The 22,554-nt window shown below is 34.0% G+C and overlaps 1 protein-coding gene across 7 annotated transcripts in view; it reads left to right on the forward strand.

The window, feature by feature from the left end:
* The window catches only part of LOC101897473 (sex determination protein fruitless), a 617,438-nt gene that overhangs the window by 206,890 nt on the left and 387,994 nt on the right, over positions 1–22,554 (forward strand). For 6 of the 7 annotated variants that reach the window (XR_009342942.1, XM_059126679.1, XM_059126695.1 and 3 more), the window contains one exon: positions 13,601–13,829. Coding sequence is in view for 5 of the 7 variants with exons in the window: in XM_059126679.1 (XP_058982662.1) it covers positions 13,636–13,829 (194 nt within the window). In the remaining 2 variants the exon portion in view is untranslated. Of the gene's footprint in view, positions 1–13,600; positions 13,830–19,069; positions 19,328–22,554 lie in introns of those variants that run through there. The other variant, XM_059126693.1, reaches the window with a different exon arrangement.

Here is a 22,554-nt window from a genome sequence, read left to right on the forward strand (position 1 = left end):
TTCTTGATAAGCATAGAATTCTATGTTGATTTAGCAATGTTCGTCCGTATGTCTATATAACTGTACCTTCCGAAAGAAATGAAGTAGGTTGACAAAATTTTACTAAGAGGTGTGTTATGTCTACAGGACTTTTGGTATTGAAAATGTGCTATACAGGGTGAGATAAAAACTGGATCAAAGTCAAACGCATAATTTTTAATTTTTTTTTAATTTTATTGAATGAAAGCAAAAACTGTCGAAAATAGCATCAAATTTTAGAATAAGTTTGGATTTGTTCTTATGGCCTTCAAACGGCCTATGAAACCGTCACAAGCTGTCTCAACGTTGCTCTGCGGTACTTTGGCCCATTCCCGGCGAAGCGATTGCTTGAGGTGAACGACATTTTGGTATTTTTTAGTGTCAACCTTGCTTTCCAAAATACCCCAGACACAATAGTCCAACGGATTGGTATCTGGAGATTTTGGTGCCCATTGTGCGCTGGGAATGAAGCGAGGAACCTCATTTTGTAACCATTCTTGGGTGGCACATGCTTAGTGCGATGGTGCTGAGTCCTGTTGGAATCTTCAAGGTCTGCGGCCAAAATGTTTGCGTACCCAAGGCTTTAATACACCATCCAGAACAAATTTCGTGTAATATTCGGCATTTATTCTGATGCCACGGTCGATTAACATTAGCGAAGAGCTGTTATGGCGGCCCACACCATCACCATAGCAGGCGCTTGAGTTCTGGTGGCCAACCGAAGGTACACGGTGCAAGTATACACGATCATTTTGTTTGTTTACAAACTGCTGGACAACGAATGTTTTCTCATCGGATAAAACCAAATTCGGCAGTTCACCACTTTCGGCCAAGCGAAGTAACTCTTTAGTTCTTTTGAGTCTATTTTCTTTCTGTTTCGGTGTAAGTTCTTGCAATTTTTGGAATTTCAATGGCTTTACCCCGAGCTCATTTTTCAATATTTGTCGAATGGAATATTGCGATATGTTCAGCTCACGAGTGACGCGGGTTTCGATCAAGTCGTTTTTTTACTTTTCTAACCATTTCTGCTGATGTTGCTGTTTTCTTCCGACCACTTCCTTGACGTCGGGATACGCTACGAGTGATGGTACGAGACACTTGTAGAATGCGCTTATTTACATGGTCTACTGTACCTCGTGATTTCCGTCATTTTTAAGGTTTCTACATATCCGTTTTTAGATATTTTTAAGATCTTGGTCTAATTTTCCAGACAAAGTATCTGTATCTTTTATTTGAAATTCAACCCTGATTCAAATATGGTCGGAACACTAGCTATTCTAGAAATTGATATATTCTGAATTGATATATCTGAACCTAACTTTGTACTATTTTAATTTTTATTTTATTTTTTTTTATTTTTTTTTTTTTTTTTTTTTTTTGTTATCAACTTTGTATACAAGTTTGCATACACTTTTCACAAGGACTTCATTTTGTGTCCAATCTTTCACGAAACCGGCGACTCAGTGCGTTGTCTCATTCCCTTTTGAGAAGAAAGTTTGTTACCTTGGCAAAAATTATTTCGCACTAAATTCGTAAGAATTTATTTGAGCGGCCCTAAATGGCGGCCCAACTATGTATGCATATTAAATGCACTCAAATTATTGATATGTGTCTCTTCATACAACATGCTAGCGACTTAATTCGTCACTTCTTTCCACAAAAATATATAATTAATTTTTTTATTAGCAGCGATATTTTATTGTTCTAACATTTACGATGTCTTAATGTCTGTGACAAATATAATATGAGAAATTTGTTTTGCCTTTAAGGAAAAAAATGTTTACATGTGTGTGTGTGTTTTTATAAACCCTTCTGCGTTCATCCACAACTTTCTAAGGTTTTCCTGATTATTTTGCAATACAATCATACCACATTAGTTGGTAGTTAACGACACCAATCAAAGTATAAATCCGCCACCATTAGTTATCGCATATCCAGCACATCGGCAAAGTAAAAAAAATCCTGCAAACTTACCAATGCACTGGAAGCGAAAACGTTCATTATATTTTTGTGCGTGACATCGCAATGCTTTAGACGTCTATTGTAACGTATATCACTATGCCGTGTCCAGTCCAGTTTTCAGTTGCAATCCTTCGAGTCATTCAAGACTCTTCTTTTAATTACATAACGACAAAAATCATAAAATACTTTTGTAATTATTACGGTCTGTGACAATTTAATCATTTTCACGTCTGTAATTAATTCGATGCAATTTTAAGGTCTTTTACACTCCACAACAACAACAACAGCAGCAGCAGCACCAACGACATCTTAAAGGCTTAGTTGCAAATTCTTTGTGAAAACTTTTTTACATTTATAATTCTTTTAGTTTTGTCATTAATTTTTACCAGTTATTGTCGTTCCTTCTGTTGCCCTCGTTCGTTGTTACGTCCTCTTGCAGGGGGATTTACTTCTTGGTAAAGTTTTACAAAAGTACAAAAAGAACACGGCAGAGGGAAATCAAGAAATGCATCGCTTTCTTGCATTCACTGTAGACCTCTTCAAGGGCTATCGAATGAAATGGGGCGGATTGGGAAGATACCTCGTCGACAGGACAGGGAATGAAAGAACTAGAAACTATCAAAGGAAAAGGCGCACATTTATTCTGCCCTTGGTAAAATGCAAAGCCTAGATTGTTAACTGTTTTTTTTTTTTTCAAAGGAACTCTGCGATGGCCAAAGAGGCGGGGTCTATAAATCCCAGCCAACATCAATGTTCTCTTTTCTTGTTCTTGTTCTCTTTGTTGTTGCTGTTGTTGTTGTCTGTTTTATTTTTCAATTCAATGCAAAAACATCAATTAAACCGACAACAATTTAGTTTTATTTGCGGGAATTTATGATGGATGCCATGGACAGCTCTTCGTTTTATTAAAACCGCTGTTAACACACCTCAATGCACCTACACATGCACACACATACACATACACATGTGTATGTTCGCGCCCAGTATTTAATCGACCGACTGTGGCAACTAACGTGCTGCATACGTCAGAGGTGTGATGTAATATTTCATGTGCAAAAATCAAATTTCAATTTAAATCATATCTGCCTGCTTACATGTGTAAATATCCAACCATGGGGAATATTGTGGTAGTGCGAACGTTTTGAAATATTATTGAATGATTTCGCAGCGAAATCAAGCGTATATCAAATAAAATGGCAAAATTGAATGCTTTTTCAGATTCATATGCGTCGGCTTTTCGTTTATCATAAAAGTGTAATATTCAGAATCCAAAGATATCTCTTTAAAGGATAGAACGATAGGGTAAGACGCAAAGTCAAAAGAAAGAATGAAAATGGATGGCTTATCGTAGCCAATTATTTCAATAATTTTTACAAAATAATTGCAAAATGCTGTTCAAAATCCCAAAAGTCCAGTAGACTAGAACAAGTCAATAGAGCAATTTTGACAGTTGAGTTAGTGAGCGCGTGTAAATTCTTACTGGGAAAATTGTCTCTGAGAGAATATCCCAGCATCACTAGCAGATTGCAAAATATTTTTGCACAATAAATCAGATATTTCTGAGATAAGAAGCAATTGACAATGTATAATACAATATCAAATAAAGAATTTATCCCAATATAAATTAATTGATTTTAAGAAACAGATATCTTCTCGCTATATTTAAATAATTGTTGTTCAATTAGCTTTCGCAAGTTACATAGCAAGTTTAACACTTCAAGAGGTTTTGGAAACCATATCAATGATGAATAACTGTGTATATTAGTCAAATCTTTAGTTATTTAATTTGCTAAAACTTTGCACCCTAGGTTTTTCGATCGAGGACCACAACTCAATTACGTAGAGAACGCGAACATCCCATAGTTCGAACTATGTAGGGTTAGTAGGCTAGGGAAACCAGCTACAGGTAGACATTTGCAGATTGAACAAATTCACAAATAAAGCCACGCAAAGTAAATAAAACAACATATAACAGATCGGAGTAGGGAAGAGTATCTGGCAACTACTTGCTTTATTACTAAAGCAGTTCCAACAATCCTAAACCAAGACATGAATTATTGATGATTAAGTTAAGCTAAATGTGTCTGTCAAACTTTATTTCTTTCAAACTGCAAACGTACAACGTGTTTTTATAAAAAAAAAGAATTAACTTTCACTCGAATTCTTCGTAATTAATGGTATTGGATATGAATTTGGTTTTTATAAAAATGTTGTAAGTTTTTGTCCATTTCCGAAAAGCTTTGATTCCCATAATCCATTTCCATTCTTTGACTTTTTATACCCTACACCACAAGGTGGTAAGGGTATTATGTATTTTTTGTGTATTTGTTTGTAACAGGCAAAAGGAAACGAGATAGACCCAATAGTTCCTTTTGATTATCCGCATAGAATCACTTACTGAGTCGATTTATGCATGTCCGTCCGCCTGTACATGTATTTTGGTAAACAAAGTACAGGTCGCATTTATTGTCCGGTCCAGATGAAATTTTGCAGAAATAAAATAAATTTAATCGAGATAGGTTCAGATTTGGGTATAGTTCCCATATATCTTCGTCCGATTTGCCTTTTATTGTGTACCAAACATTTAATATTAGCCCCAATAGGATGGAATTTGACACTTACGATCAAATTGAGTCTAGAAACAAGTTTGTCAAATTTGGTGAAAATCGGTTCAGATATTGCTACAGCTCCCATTTATATTGCACATTCGATTTTATGAATTTGTCCTGCATAGCCGCAATATGCACTCCGTAGTAGCGATATTCGGGGAAATATATAAAAAAAATTTAGAAATACATTGCCGAATTTTATCGAGATCGGTTAAAATTTGGATATAGCTTCCATATATATTTTTATCCGATTTGAAGTTAATTTTGCACCAAATTGGTAATATAATCCCGAATTGTAAAAATAGAAATCTGATATATTTTTTCCTTTGAACTTTAAATTATTCCCATAATCGTAGTTGGTATGATTTAATTCTCACAAATTCCCCATAAAAACTTTTATTTGTTATGTGAAGCTACACTAAATATGGAAAGTGGTGTAGGGTATCATAAAATCGGCGCCGCCCGACCTTAAGACTTCCTTTACTGGTTTTAATTTAGCTTGTGGTAACCCCATTAAATACACAATGTTCCAAAAATTTTAAAATATCAATAACATAGTTGAAGAATATAGACAAGAAAGATCCGCCCGCTGAGAGGTGATGGACTAAAACGATACATGTGCTAATTCTCTATTATAAACGTTCAATTTCGGCGTCATTTTGTAACCAACAACCATTTTCGATAATATACGATAGGTCTCCTCTTATCGTTTTTAACGTTTTCTTCCCATCTTTGTTAAAAAAAAAAAAAACAGGCAATTACCTTTTTTGAATATTGTTTTATTAACTAAATATTATCAGCCGAGCGGGAAACTCTTAAGGTAAACGAAAGTGTGAAAAATGCTAAGCAATTGTATCCGGTGTTCTATGATATAACAGAGTACTGCTTGTCCGGTTGTTACAGAAACAAGTTAAAAAGAGCGAATGTCCGTATTTTTAGATCCTCCACCTTGGAAAAGAGGGTAAATTTACTTTGTCATTCCGTTTGTGACATCCCTAAATATTCGTCGTAGACCCCATAAAGTATATATATTCATAATCAGCATAAAATTCTAAATCGATTTAGCAATGTCCGTCTGTCTGTTGAAATCACGATACAGCCTACGTTATTTGACGTAGAGCTTTACAATTTTGCAGAACGATTTGTATTGTATCTAGGACGGTTGGTATTGAAAATGAGATATATCGGTCCTCGTTCTGGGAAAGCCCCCTGATTTGTCTAAAAATCGGTATTTGTAGGTCAGAATGGGTTCTAGCTCGTGTGGCGGAGCATTGTATATATAGGTCCAAGTTTTGGTATAGCCCCCATATAACGGTACCTCCCGATATTCGGTATTTTGATGATTTTTGCCACATTTCTTTCACGGATTAGTCTAAAAATTGGTATTTGTAGGTCATAATGGGTTCTAGCTCGTGGGGTATAGGTCTACGTTTTGGTATAGCCCCTATATAACGGTACCTGCCGATATTCGATATTTTGATGATTTTTTCCACATAATTTAAAGGATTTACCCAGACATTGGTATTTTTATTTCGTAATGGGCTCTAGCTCGTGTAGCGAAACATTGTATGGATAGGTCCACGTTTTGGTATAACCTCATACAACGGTACCTCCCGATATTCGATATTTTAGCAAAAATCATGCCACATTTTCCATGGCTTTATCTTAAAAATCGGTATTTGTTGTTCGCAATGGTTTCTAGCCCGGTGGCAGAACATTGAATATCTATTTCCACATTTCCTATAGCGCACATATAACGATACCCACCGATATTCGGTATTTTGATAATCCTAGTGAAATTATCAAATTTGGTATTTTAGAGGATTTGATAGATGACAATCCTAGAAGTATAAAATTGTCAATAGAGGTTTTGGTATAGCACCATATAACGGCCTGACTCACTTTATGGTTTTTTGATAAGTTATAAGTGATAAGTTATGAAGTTTAAAGTGAAACACACTTTAAAGTTCGGCCCAGCCGAACGTAATATTTTTTTACTTGTTACATATATTTCGGTTTGGGTTATGATTATTCAAAATCTTGGCCCTTAATTGAGGTCGTGTTGAAGGAGTGGGTAAATATTTTCCATTTTGTATCTGACGTAAGTCTGATATAAATGTTACATCATTCAAGATTTGGAACATATCGACTGCATCCTTCTCTTTATATGAGACATGCGATACTTTTTGGAAAACTTGCATGAGCTTCCAGATGTCTCTGACTTATTTCACAAGTTATGAAAAATATAATTTTTGAAAATTGTGATTGTGATTGGGGAGGTACCAGAATGGGTCGACAGATATATCTTGTCTTCATGACAGATCTTGTGTTAATAAAAATATTGGGATGTGTGAAATTTGAAAAGAATCGGATGCATATTTCACATTTTTTTGAGAGTTATAGTTATTCAACGTTTTGATCTGTTGTGTGGGAGGTACCAGAAGGAGTTATCCGACATCTTCATCATCACAACAGATTTTGTTGATAGAAATACTAATATATGCCATGTTTAAAAATAATTGATTTCTCATTTTTCGTTCAAAATGTTGAACCCTTTGAGGGGGAGGTATAATAAGGGGCGACCCGATATATCTCATCTTCACACCAAATCTTGCGTTAATAAGTAAATTGTGAGGTATAATTATTAAAAATTCTGACCCGTTATGGGGAGGTATTGGTACCTGACTAGCACTAATACTAAATATTGGGATTTGCTATGCTTGTACTACATTGGATGACCCTTTCATATTCTAGACGTACATTATTTTTTGTGAAAATTGAAAAATGTATGAAATGATATACTCCCTTCGAGAATTATCACGTGCACCGGGCAGTCATGCATGACGGACAGACGGACACCCATAGATCGACCACAAATGTCCTGAAAAGGATTTGGTTAAAAGGGGCCTAGGGTCTAAACCGTTATTTCGATGAGTTACGTTTTGGCCGTATCAAATGATACATACCCTCTTTAGTCATATGGCTGAGGGTATACAAATGTTTACCTCATGGATTATAAAATAAGCATTTTCAAAACTTACAAAATGTATAGCATACACCTGTAAATGTATCAAAAATACCGCAACACTATCAAAATTTAACTTCGATTTATTAAACCATTGGCTGAAGCCGCAAATTTGTTAAACTTTTTAATTTATGCTGATAGCAGTTATTGCAGCGATGCTGCTTTTTTTGCCTTTTTTTAAATTCTTCCGACTCTGTATAGCAATCAATGAATTTGGCGAATTTACAACCAATTAAAATAGTAACGACTAAATTCTCCACGGTATAGTTAAGTAAATTTTCACTTGTATTTTATTAAATCCATCATTGAAATGCACCTTCAGTGGGGCATGACAGCAATGCCAATAATTAATCTATTTGCGGACGATATTCGGCAGTGCCAGAGATGGACGTGGCAGTGGCGTAGATGGGAGCACAGTTTTTGGCTTCTAAAACCCCATAACTGTGAATTTTAACTGAATATCGATACATCGCCAGGCAGTAAATGTTTCCTTGCAATGATATCTCCAAAAGGAACCCATAACCCTTTTTGCATGCAATGCAATGCCACAACACCCTTGTCTTTAACAATTCAAACGCTAATACCATTTGCGTTTTATTAAAATTGCAAATAAGTTTTCATTTTGTTGGAATCTTGTTTGGTTTGCATATCGGGGTGTGTGTGTGTGTGTATTTCATTGATATTGGATGTCTGTTCACGTGGAAGTTACTGGCTGCCGGGGTTTCAAATTTAAAGGATGAACCCAAAGGTAATTGCCGTTTTTTATTGCTCACATGGATGTCAAAAAGAACGAACATTTTAAGAATGCATATTGCACATGATTGGCATCCAATAAATATGGTAGTATTTTTTAAAATTTCCTTAGCATTACTGCAAATGTATTTTTGTGCTCTGGATCATTAACAAAATATCGCTTAGTTGCTCATAGTTAAATCCGTCAATTATATTGTTTCTACTTCCTGTAATAGAATATCGGTCCACCTATTTTGTACCTCTCATATAATGATTCCTTCTGATATTCGATATTCCGGTAATTTTAGCCACATTTTTTTGGAGGAATTACTCTAGATAACGGGCAATAATCACAGTTTGAAGAAAATCGGGTAATCGTTGCTTTTGTGAGCAATGATTATTCAAAAGTTTGGCCCTTTGTGGAGGAGATACATGTGCTGTTATTGCCCTACCTGATCTAAGTCTGATGGAAATATTCTAACATCAGGAGCTAACAATTTGTTTACTTCTGTATTTTAGACGTAAATGGGAAACAAATATTACCATGTGCCAAGTTTGGACTATACCAAATATTCTCTTCGCTTCATATGAAATCTATGTATATATTTTGGAAACAGTTCAACTTTGTTTAGGAGATGCCGCATGGAGTGTTCCGTTACATTTCATTTGGCTTCGATCTGATATAAATATTACCACGTATTAAGTTTGATCTGAATATGGCGAACACCCTCCACTTCATATTCTTTTTTTTTAAAGTTTGAAATTCTGTAGGAAAGGCAGGGATCGATTTAAGTTTGGCAGAAATATTATGACGTCGACGGCGCTACGTGCCACTACAAGATAGATAGATTTCCAAAAACAAAAAAAAAAACAAATAATAATAATAAAATGTCTCGGATCCAGAAACTTATACTAAAATTGGCAGAACACTATAAGAATGTTTCCGATCCACTAACAACCTCAAATGGAAAATTATAGTCAAGTGTGCGACAGACGTTGCAAGATCCCATTGCCTGAAAGATTTCTAAATAACAAACAACTCGGTTCAAAATCTGCCTTGCCTTTCAAAAGGCCGAATATATTAAGTTGTACAGGTCGCAAAAAACTGCTAAATATCCGATTTATTTATATTTCGAGCTGTTCCCATTTCGTTTTTATGGCACTACAATCGGCCCAGCCTGTACATTGTGATGGACATACATACTCACACAACACATTGCCATGTGCACCAAAATCCAGTCAACGATATTAGCGGACCTGCACGCCTACCCATCGCTGCACTACAAATGCCATAGCTGTTGTGCTTTCTTTACATTTTCATATATTTGAGGTAAAGTGATTAAAATCAAAAAGTAATAAATTTTTCACTTTTCATTTTGTCAAAACTAAAAAACGAGGCATTGTGGCCATTGCAATGCGAGAGTAGTGTTGCAGTTCCATTAATACTAAAAATGCAAATTAGTTTTTTCCCCAGCATTGAAGCATTTCCCGCAACCATGGCGTGAATGACTGCTGTGCGGCAGAGTGTGTGTGTGTTTGTGGAACACATCCTGAATCTGAGTGTAGTGCGGCGGCGTGTTTCCTGATATTGGTGGTAGCGAACAATGTTCCTTTCTTTTTTGCTACGCCTTTGTCATTGTTCTGGCACATCTTTACAATGAACGGGTGCATTTTCATATTATGCCGTTTTATTAATCAATTAAGAGTGATGTTGTTACAACGATACGAAATTCCGTAAAGTGTAAAGGGACATACGCTGTTCGGGAAAGGAAATTCCATTATGCAACTTTTTTGCTGTGCTTTTTTATGTCGAAACGAGCGGATATACTGATATACATATGTCGTATTAATTGCAGCATTCGTAAACTCTTCAAATGTTTCTTAAACTAGTGAATATCCTTACCAATATTGTGAATATATATCTAATTTTTAAAATGAACCTGAATATAATTCAAACAAAGGAGAAAATGTTCCTTGTTTTCCTGATCTTCAAATATATCACGTTTATTTAGTAAAATTTAGTCAGCTATTCAATATGATGATAGCTCAATGATATTCGGGTTGAGAATTTCGGCTTGGTATATTCGGGATAATGAAGTCAGCTTGCCTAATTCCAACACTTGACCAATTGTAGCTGGAGAATTACCGTCAAACTAAAACCACAATTTGTGTACGAATTAACATCAGAATCTTATTTCTACGCAAGGGGGAAACATATTAGAAAGGTTCAACCAATACAGGATGAGATAAAAAAACTGCAACAAAGTTAAACGCCATCATTTTTACATTTTTTTATGTCGGAAATGGCATCAAATTTTAGAAAATGTTTAGATTTCTTCGAATTGGTCACCTTTGGCATGAATTATGGCCATCAAACGGCCACTGAAACCGTCACACGCTGCCCAAATTTTGCCTGCGGTATTTTAGCCCATTCCCGCCGAAGCGCTAGCTTGATGTGATCGAAACTTTGGTATTTTTTAGCGCCAACCTTGCTTTCCAAAATACTCCAGGCACAATAGTCCAACGGATTGGTATCCGGAGATTTTGGTGGCCATTGTGCCACCTTATTTTGTAACCATTCTTGGGTGGCACGTGCTTAGTCCTGTTGGAATGTCCAAGATCTGCTGCCAAAATGTTTGCGTGCCCAAGGCTTTAATACACCCTCCAGAATATTTTCGCTACAATATTCGGCATTTATTCTGATGTCACGGTCGATTAAAACGAGCGGAGAGTGACCATCGGCTGTTATGGCGGCCCACACCATTACCATGGCCGGCGCTTGAGTTCTGGTGGCCAACCGACGGTGCACATTTTCAGCTGACCTCAACAGCAAGTAAACACGATCATTTTGTTTGTTTACAAAACTGCTGGACAACGAATGTTTTCTCATCGGAAAAAATCAAATTCGGCAGTTCACCACTTTCGGCCAAGCGAAACAACTCTTAACAACTCACGAATAACTTTTTCTTTCTAGAAAACTCTCTCCAAAATTCTTTTGTAAAATGACAGCAGTCTGAAGTCGGTTGCAGTTTTTTAATCTCACTCTGTATGTTAAGTCGGTTTTATGAAAAATTTTCCTGCAAATTATGATTTGAGAAGAATATGCCATATACAAAATGTTTGTATATCAAATTAGCCAAAGCGCTAATATATTTTCCACTTCCTTTTTTACTCATCATATTTATCCTCAGCTTTTTTTCGACTTTATGTCAAAGAAAATAATATTCTACACAACTTTATCTAGGTGTAACTTTGTTAGGGCATCTATTAAGGCTTTATCATATACAAAGGGTTCCGATTATAATAAGATTTACTGAGTAATATTTAATGTAGAGAATTTCAAAAATGCATAGAGAATACTTCAAGAATTATTGGCTTTAAAAATGGGTCGTCTGGGTCCACTTTATGGTATAGTCCCCATATGATGATATCGGGGTATATCATCATATGGGGACTATACCATAAGTATTTTGTTTACGTTTCTGTTATGTTTTCCATTTAATTTCGCCAATATATGTCCACATTTTTGGTACAGCCCTTGTATAAAGATACCCCAGATTTTATTTATTGCGAGGATGCTGACCATATTTTTCAACCGACTGTTCGTTGTATTTTAGATTCTTAAGGACTAAAAAAACCTTCCGACAAAAGGTATATAATATAATCTAATATTTATAAAGGGCCGGACAATTAAAAATGTATCTTCATAAGTTTGCCTTTTTGACTTAATTCATACCACTCCATTTATAATTTGTCACACACGCAACCAAATCGGTTGGGAGAGTGAATTTCTGGTGACTCACATGTACAATTAGGTATACACACTATGAAAAAACTGCAACCAACTTCAGACTGCTGTCATTTGTTAGCCATTCGTCCGACAGCTCATTATATTGTTTACAAGCGTACAAAAGCATCATCGGAGAAAACCAAATTCGGCAGTTTAGCACCTTCGGCCAAGAGAAGCAACTCTTTAGCTCTTTGGAGTCTATTTTCCTTCTCTTGCGGTGTAAGTTCTTGTAGTTTTTGGAATTTCAATGGCTTTACCTCGAGCTCATTTTACAATATTGGCCGAATGGAATATTGCGATATATTTGGCTCACGAGCCATTTTTCGGTCACTGCGTCGAGGGTTTCGATCAAGTCGCTTCTTTATTTTTAGAACCATTTCTGCTGATGTTGCTGTTTTCTTCCGTCCACTTCCTAGACGTTGAACTACGCTATCAGTTTCACGGTAACAAGCGATGGTAGGAGACGCAAAAGATTTATTCACATTTAAATGCTGGAGTGCTCTAACGATAGTCACTTGTTGTTTTCCAGCCAAATATAAAGAAATCACACTATCACGCTTGAATTCCATCACGAATAACTTTTTTTCTGGACAATTCTCACCAAAATGCTTTCGTACGCTTATAAACAATATAATGAGCTGTCACTGAAATAATTTTAACAGCTGTCGGACGGCCGAGTGGCTTAGAAATGACAGCAGTCTGAATATGGTAGCAGTTTTTTCACCCATTTCGACATTCTTGATCGAATGTAGCAATGACCTGTCAATATTCCTATCGTTATTCGTAACATTTTATGCCTAATGGAGACTGTGTTCTATTCAAGGAGATATCTTGTCAAGTCTATTATGATACCATTCACTTTGATTCTGGAATGTTGTTGTAAAGCTCTGCTTAAATTACAAGAGAAGGTTTTAAGATGGTAACGACCATAAGGTCTGTTGACTGATAATTCAATATAGCAATGACCAGGTTACCCTGCAAAGCCGGAGAACAGTGTAAAGAGACGTTTACCTATCTACTATTCAAAATAAGTAGTCTCCTATATTTTTAATTAACTCTGCTGCTCTAATGATGGCAAAGATCTTAGCCTGGGAGAAGGAGTATGCCATTTTTAGATGCTCACAAAAGTCTCCGGCTCCCGTGCCTCCTTCCTTCTTTGGTATAACTGTATACATGGGCAAACCAATTAGAGTTAGATTGACTACGTTTCATTCTGTGATTCCTTAATGATGGAAAAAAAAAATAATTATAGGTTTGTATGTTTATTTATAAAAAAAAATCATGAAATATTTGTTAAGGCGATAACTTTTTCAGGATTCCGGAACTTCTTAAGAAGGACCACTTTTTCCTGAACACTATTTGAAGAAATTCTGCTTTGCCGACATCCGTTTTCAACTTATTAATTACTTATAATGTTGTGATTTCTTATTTTATTTTTTAACGTTGATATTTTTTTCTTTTCAGGACAAATCTACCAAATTAAGAACAAAAATTACGCAATGATGACTACTTCCCAGCATTTCTTCAACAACCCATACGCCATGTTTCATGGCCCTCCGCCCAAAATGGGGCCGCCAGAAAGTCCGCACAACAATTACGCTCTTGACCTTCATACAACCACAAAGCCGAGAACCCTTGACAGAGAGGAGAGACCACCACCATATACGCCGCCCCCACCACCAACATCACCTAGGTAAGGATAATCCACGAACCGAACTACAATCAACATACCCAAAGAAACAGACCCCCAAGCATATCTTCAATCAACACACACATTTTACAAGTAACTCTCGTCTGGGAATAACTGAACTACAAATCATTTGAGAGAAAGTTAAAGTTACTATGAAAATCAATTTGTTTGCAATTAAAAGTTTCAGATTTTTATTGATTTTCAGATATAGCAAAAAAAAAATAATTTTTTAAAATATTCCAATTTTTGATAAAATTTACGTTTAAAAATAAACAAAAAAAAAAAAAACGCCGCAAATTAAATTGAAAACACATTTCGAAACATAATGAAGGAAGCTATTTACTTAAATTACACATTTGCCTTGAAGCGCAAGCTAATTTGCAGATATCTTACAGCTAAATATAATTTTGATTGGTTGCAATAATTTCCCTTCAAAGAATATTCATATGTTGCAGCACATAGTATGCACATATGTCTGTGTGTATGTGTTATTATTTTAGACCTTAGATAGTGTTGATTACTTAATTAAGTTATATTTATGGACAGCATTATTTATATATATATGTGTATACATGTATTTCAATGGATCTGAATGAGAGACTAGCAACTCATGTAGAGTGTGCCAATGGCATAATTTGTGAATTTGTTTAAACTCGTTCAGAAGGACTCTAATCCCAACTACATAACAAACATACATTATATTAATTTAACTATATATAGATATGTGCTTTTAATATAAAGCAGATAAATAAAGGTTTATAATCAAACCGAAAAGGTAAACTATTTTAAATGTCTGTGGAGGAAGCAGGGAAAATACTAAACAATCTTTACGTAAATCGACCGAAAAATATCGACATTTTTTTAATTTTTGTTTAATTATTCAATGTACCATGTATTTAATTTTTATATACTTCTGCCCAGATGTTGGCTTGTGCAGTTTAGTCATATCGAATCTAAGTGGATATGACAAACTTCTGAAGGGCCCTTTGAATTGGCTTTCTAAGCATAGGTTCTGGTTAAACCAAAGTTTACAAACCAATGACTCCCATAATAATTAATAATCAAATATCTAATTTACAAAACAAGCCGTTGTTCTCCTATGTCATGTAATATTCAAAAAAAAACTATAGTCAAAATTATCATAAAATATGGTTTTTTGTTTTGTTTGAGCGATTGTTTAATTTAATTTATTGAGACCTCATTTGACTATAGATTTTTAAGTATTTTTTTTTTTTAATAATGAATTTAAAATGTAAAACAATAAATAATTTGCAGTATATTTATGCAAACACTAATAATAATTGTTACTAACAAATCCTAGATTGAATACAATCTGCTGTTGCAATTATTTCATTTTGAAAACTTTATGTAATTTTAACTTAAATTAGTTCACCAATCTGGTGACAAAAATCAGCAAGTAAGAAATAACGCCAACAGAATTTTTATATAAAATATATAATCTATACTAACAATAATTCGTAATTAAGTATACGTAAATATGTTAAAAAAACTCATATTGGAAAAAATTAATTTAAACAAAATATTTTATTAACAAATTTTTTCGTCTATTTTTCCAATTAATATATAAATCAAACTCATAAATATTAATAATCTAAAACTCCAAAAAGTATTTAAGAAATGAAAATAACTGTAGATTGTAGTAGAGTTATATAATAAACAAAAGCTATTGCAGAGCTCGTTTGTTAAGCAACATCGTACATAATTTTAGGGATCATGTAGGATAAGAGTTGACATTTCATTAGAAACTATTTTTCATATCAAACATTTATTCAATAAAAATAATAGCAATTATTAGTAATGGAATATTATAAGCAAATATAAAATTAAAATCAAAATATTTAACAAAAATCTGTATGACTTGCAATTAGGGAATTAAATTAGAGTTTTTTGATAAGCTAATAATACAACAACAAGTAATAAAATATTAAGATCATAATACGAGGGTAATTTAAATCGAAGAGAGGTGAAGAAATTAATTTTGGCTAAATTTTGTTGCGTTTTTTTGGATGGCAGGCAGAAGGCAGTGATTGGCAAACGACTTTGGGACCAAATTAAAATTACCGTCTTTTTTTGGGAAATTTATTTCAAAATTAAGAAAAACTTATTTTTACTGTCATGGAGGCCCAAGAGGAGAAGAATGTATTCATGAGTAAACAGGAAATCATTATTGTAATACAAAAACCGGAAATCACTATTGTAATACTTACAGTAAACAAAAAAAGTTTAAAACTTTTTCAATAGCAAAAAATAAAACAAGCTTTATAACTAAAATCGCACCTTTTTGCTTCGTATTTAACAACTTAAATATGTACAGTACATTTTTTGGGATAAATTCCATTTTATTCCTATCGTTCTGCCATCAAAAATAAATTTTACTTTCCATTTTTTGATTAACACGAAACACAGTTGCATTTGCTATCCTTTAATCATTGATGGATTGTAATGAAAGTAGTAGTTGCAAACTAGACTTCCATTTTACAAAGAAAACCCAGTTGATACTTGGGTTTTGATATTGAGATATCATAGGTACAGAGATTTGAAACCAAAGTTGAAAAAACCAGTTTCAACTTTTTTATATAAAAATTTAAAATGAAATTCTAAAATAGCCCAATATTGGCCGCATTTAACAATTAACTTTGGAATCTGAGATATAGACGTGGCCAGAATGGGAGAATTCGGAGGGCATAATGGACAATAGATAAACTTTCCCAAATTAAATGTGCAGAAAATATGTAAGGCTTAATACTTCACAATTCGTGTCAAAAGAAAGAGATCAAAAAAAAAAAAAACTCAGAAACTCGCTCGAAATAGAGAAAGAGTACTCCTGCTAGAGATAGAAAATAAATCGAGCAAACTCTGATTTTTCTACGCCACTTGAAGTTTACTTTACTCGTTTTCAAGTGGGAGTAAAATTTACTGAAAGCTGAACAGATTCCACTCTTGCAGAGAACTCCTATACTTTTTGTTGTACCGTTGATCTATTTGTAAGTATGTACGGAACAATTACATTGAAGAATATTTTCGCCAATATTTAGAAACAAAACATATGATAGTGTAGTTGTATTTGTTGTTTTAGTACAACAAAATCCACCGGCTCCTTGCTCCATATTTTTTTCTCCGGACTTCTGCACAAATTTCAACATCAAAACCTAGTTACTCGATTTCACTCTTAGAGTAAATTTTTACTCTATATCGAGAATTTCGACTCTCATCATTATTTTTCAAACAATAGTACTTGCGAAAGCTTCCAAAGAGTCGAGAGTAAACTATTTGTAAAACTCATACACTCCCTTTTACTCACGAGTAAAATTGAATGAATGGCAACTTTGATTCTCACTCTTTGATTTACGGGTTCAAAGTGCTTCAAATATCCGCCAGTCCATTACATACACTAAAAACTTCCTGTACAAGTTCCGATACGGTCGAAAGGACTTGTAGGAATTCTAATTCTAGTAGATTTAGAATCGAAGATTATTGTTGAACAAGACGGACAACAATAAAAATTTGCAAACTACAAAAACACAACAAGTATTCTGACGATACTTACGTTTGTTGTCTGCAATAAAACACTTTAAAATTCACTGATGACACTGACGGTCAATTTATTTATTTTCAAACGTAATTTTTCATAGATCTGTTTTGGTGATGAGACCTCATCGATTGTTAATGATCGATCCATGTCGATGTCATCATCGATAGGGTTGGGCATATTCCCAACACTTCCTTTTCAAATATCAAGGTTATATCAATAAATTCCATTCCTTTGAGTGGCCTTTTTTCAGCCTTGTCATACATGCGGACAAATTAAAACTCCTGACTTTTGCAAGTAAATATTTTAGAATATACTTCATTAATAGCTATTGCTAAATGTTTCTTTTACACAACAATTTTTCTAAAAAGCAATGCATGCAAATAAATTTCTCTTAAATTATAAAATGAAAGGAAATTTGATTAGTTTGAAATCTGCCTGTGCTGCCTTCTATCAACTCAGCCCATTTTAATATGCCATAGCAAGTTGAAATCGGTGTACTGGAATACCCACTGCCCTACATTGTCATTTCTCTTAAAATGTGATTATCTTTGAATAAAAACATTAACTAAAAAACCAAAAGTAGTTGCTTGCAGTTTTTGCCATTTATACAAACACAAAAAGATTTACAGATGTAAAATACTCATACATTGTAATTAAAAAAATATTCTAAACAATAATACAATAAAGAGAGACTTGGATTTTTTCTTAGAAATTATACATATATTTATGACATAATAATATAACTTAAGAAAAAAACAAATACTATTATTTTAGTTTTGAATTAGGTGAATAACAATTTATCCAAATCAAGCACTAGACGCTTTTGAATATACTTAATAAAAAATATATATACTCGATAGCAAATACAGTATACGATTAATGCCAACAGAGACATATAAACATACATATACTACATATATGATATTCCATTAGTGAGTAGCTTTAACTTTATATACATCGTAGCTGTTAGTTACTTACCAACATGTTATGGTAAGAGTAGTTCTAAATTGAAGCTTATTGAAAAACACAAAATAAATAAATAAATTTAAAATTAAATAGATGAGATAAAGCCGACCCTTGTTCTGTTAAATAGCCCCAAAAATTACTACGTTTTTTGTTTGACAAACTGTTAATGTGACCCCCCAAAAGCACCCTGTAAAATGCATTTCTTGACCGAGAGTACAAAAGACACATAAAAAACTTACAATTGAATATTTGAAAACCAAATAAGAATATGCAAGTGCATTCCTGTCAATAATTAGACCTAAAATCTTATTGTATATCGAATTAGAGATCACGGAAATCTAACAGTATCACATCCATCCGTTAAATTTATAAGCCGGGAATCCAAAAAAAAAAAAAATGAGAGAGTTGTCGACAAACCATAAAAAAAGACTAACCACTTAAGTATACACTTCCTCATATCAATCTAGTGTAATCCAATAGTATATAAGTAAATAAACAGGTTGCTAACTAGAGAATACATTTTGTAGGAAATAAGGTCTTTAACATTGTACGTAAATAGCAATATATTTATTCAAAGAAAAAAAAAATACAATATATTATCTATAATCCTCTCAAACACACATACTATGCATACATTATAAAACTACATAATTTTTCAATAATTTTAGAAGTGATTTTTACTAAAGTAGTTGATTTTTTTTTTTTTTTTTCTAAATACTAATACAAAATAGGAAAAAAACAACCAATCAAAATTGTTAAAAATACTGTAAAAAAGGAATGCGTACGTAAATAGCTTTAATTAAAATTTATAAATATTATAAAAAAAAACTCCACAAAGCTCTATTGCCAGTAACAAAGGATACTTGTTTTTTTTAAATTGTATAAATATTAGAAAGAAAAAATACATTGGTTAATCATCAATCAACGTAATCTTCAATCAACATTCCCTTGTCCATCATGAGCGAACTCTGTCGTCATCTCGGTAAGTATTAATGAATATTTATTTTACATAAAAATATTTATGAATGTTTTACAAGGAAAACATTTCCATAGACAAATGAATGTATTGAAAAGTTCTCTTCGACAAATTTACTTAATCCGATAAGAAATTCCCGCAATCGTGCTATTCTAAAAACTAAACTCAAAACTGTTTTTCGATTGTATGATGTACAACAAAATTATATCAAAAATGAACTTCTTACCGAACAATATATAATAATTTTAAATACTCCTAAAAATTTGGATATCAGTATGATCATCACACAAATGCCAAAAAAAATTTGCAACTATTTTGTATAGCATTTTGTACCAGTATATACAGGGTAAAATAAAAAAAAAACAATAAAGCCAATCGTCACAATTTTTACTTTTTTTAAATTCTATTGAATGAAAGCAAAACATGTCGGAAATAGCATCAAATTTTAGAATAAGTTTAGATTTGTTCGAATTGGTCACCTTTATGGCCTTCAAACGATCAATGAACCCTCCAGAATATTTTCGCGAAAATATTCGGCATTTATTCTGATGTCACGGTTGATTAATACGAGCGGAGAGAGACCATCGGCTGTTATGGCGTCCCACACCATCACCATGATCGGCGCTTGAGTTCCGGTGGCCAACCGAAAGTACACATTTTCAGCTGATCTCTTCGGCAAGTAAACACGATCATTTTGTTCGTTTACAAACTGCTGGACAACGAATGTATTCCCATCTGCAGTTCACCACTTTCGGCCAAGCAAAGCAACTCTTTAGATCTTTTAAGTCTAGTTTCTTTCTGTTGCGGTGTAAGTTCTTGTACTTTTTGGAATTTCAATGGCTTTACCCCGAGCTCATTTTTCAATATTTCAGCTCACGAGCCATTTTTCGATCAAGTCGCTTCTTTACTTTTCGAACCATTTCTGTTGATGTTGCTGTTTTCTTCCATCTACTTCTTTGACGTCGGGCTACGCTACCAGTATCACGGTAACGAGCGATGGTACGAGACACAAAAGATTTATTCACATTTAAATGCTGGAGTGCTCTAACGATAGCCACTTGTGGTTTTCCAGCCAAATATAAAGAAATCACACAATCACGCTTGAGTTCCATCACGAATAACTTTTTTTCTAGAAAATTCTCACTGAAATGCTTTTGTACGCTTGTAAACAATATAATGAGCTGTCGGACGAATGGCTAACAAATGACAGCAGTCTGAAGTTGGTTGCAGCTTTTTCATAGTGTGTATACCTAATTGTACATGTGAGTCACCAGAAATTCACTCTCCCAACCGATTTGGTACGGTGTGTGACAAATTATAAATGGAGTGGTATGAATTAAGTCAAAAAGGCAAACTTATGAAGATACATTTTTAATTGTCCGGCCCTTTATAAATATTAGATTATATTATATACCTTTTGTCGGAAGGTTTTTTTAGTCCTTAAGAATCTAAAATACAACTTTTAGAACAGTCGATTGAAAAATATGGTCAGCATCCTCGCAATAAATAAAATCTGGGGTATCTTTATACAAGGGCTGTACCAAAAATGTGGACATATATTGGCGAAATTAAATGGAAAACATAACAGAAACGTAAACAAAATACTTGAAGTCGGGGTATATCATCATATGGGGACTATACCATAAAGTGGACCCAGGCGACCCATTTTTAAAGCCAATGATTCTTGAAGTATTCCAAAGTTCTCTATGCATTTTTGAAATTCTCTACATTAAATATTGCTCAGTAAATCTTATTATAATCGGAACCCTTTGTATATGATAAAGCCTTTATAGATGCCCTAACAAAGTTACACCTAGATAAAGTTGTGTAGAATATTATTTTCTTTGGCATAAAGTCGAAAAAAAGCTGAGGATAAATATGATGAGTAAAAAAAGGAAGTAGAAAATATATTAGCGCTTTGGCTAATTTGATATACAAACATTTTGTATATGGCATATTTTTCTCAAATCATAATTTGCAGGAAAATTTTTCATAAAACCGACTTAACATACAGAGTGAGATTAAAAAACTGCAACCGACTTCAGACTGCTGTCATTTTACAAAAGAATTTTGGTGAGAGTTTTCTAGAAAGAAAAAGTTATTCGTGAGTTGTTAAGAGTTGTTTCGCTTGGCCGAAAGTGGTGAACTGCCGAATTTGATTTTTCCGATGAGAAAACATTCGTTGTCCAGCAGTTTTGTAAACAAACAAAATGATCGTGTTTACTTGCCAAAGAGGTCAGCTGAAAATGTGCACCTTCGGTTGGCCACCAGAACCCAAGCGCCGGCCATAGTAATGGTGTGGACCGCCATAACAGTCGATGGTCGCTCTTCGCTCGTATTAATCAACCGTGGCATCAGAATAAATGCCGAATATTATCACGAAAATATTCTGGAGGTGTATTAAAGCCTTGGACATGCAAACATTTTGGCCGCAGACCTTGGACATTCCAACAGGACACGGCACCATCGCACTTAGCACGCGCCACCCAAGAATGGTTACAAAATGAAGTTCCTCGCTTCATTTCCAGCGCACAATGACCACCAAAATCTGCGGATTCCAATCCGTTGGAGTATTGTGTCTGGAGTATTTTTTAAAAGCAGGATTGGCACTAAAAATACCAAAGTATCGATCACCTTAAGCAAGCGCTTCGCCGGGAATGGGCCAAAATACCGCAGAGCAACATTCGGGCAGCGTGTAAGGGTTTCATTGATCGTTTGAAGGCCATAATTCGTGCCAAAGGTGACCAATTCGAGCAAATCCAAACTTATTCTAAAATTTGATGCTATTTCCGATATTTTTGCTTTCATTAAATAAAATTTAAAAAAAATTTAAAAATTATGGTATTTGACTTTGTTGCAGTTTTTTTTATCTGATCCATGTATGTTTGTATGTTATGCATGTAAATTCTTGGCGTTTTGGTAAGATTTAGAATGTTGCTATTTTCCGCAACATGCAGTAGCATTTTATGATGAACAATATTTTGTAAAGGTAACCAAAAGGATCCTGATGCTGATCCTGAGGAATCTTAATTCCAAAATCTCAAAAAAATGTGGAAGAGTGGAACATTGGACCCTTTATTTAGGTTACTTTGCGATGCGAATTTTCAAAACGCCAATGCACGTGTCTTCCTTTTTAGCTGTACTTTTATCTGGATTTTTCCTGTAATTATGAAAAAATGCCTAATAAAGTAATCCCAGTAAGCCATAGGGAACGAAATGCTCTGCGTAGTAAA

Source organism: Musca domestica, unplaced genomic scaffold (assembly GCF_030504385.1).
Source record: "Musca domestica strain aabys unplaced genomic scaffold, Musca_domestica.polishedcontigs.V.1.1 4, whole genome shotgun sequence".
NCBI classification, from domain to species: domain Eukaryota; kingdom Metazoa; phylum Arthropoda; class Insecta; order Diptera; family Muscidae; genus Musca; species Musca domestica.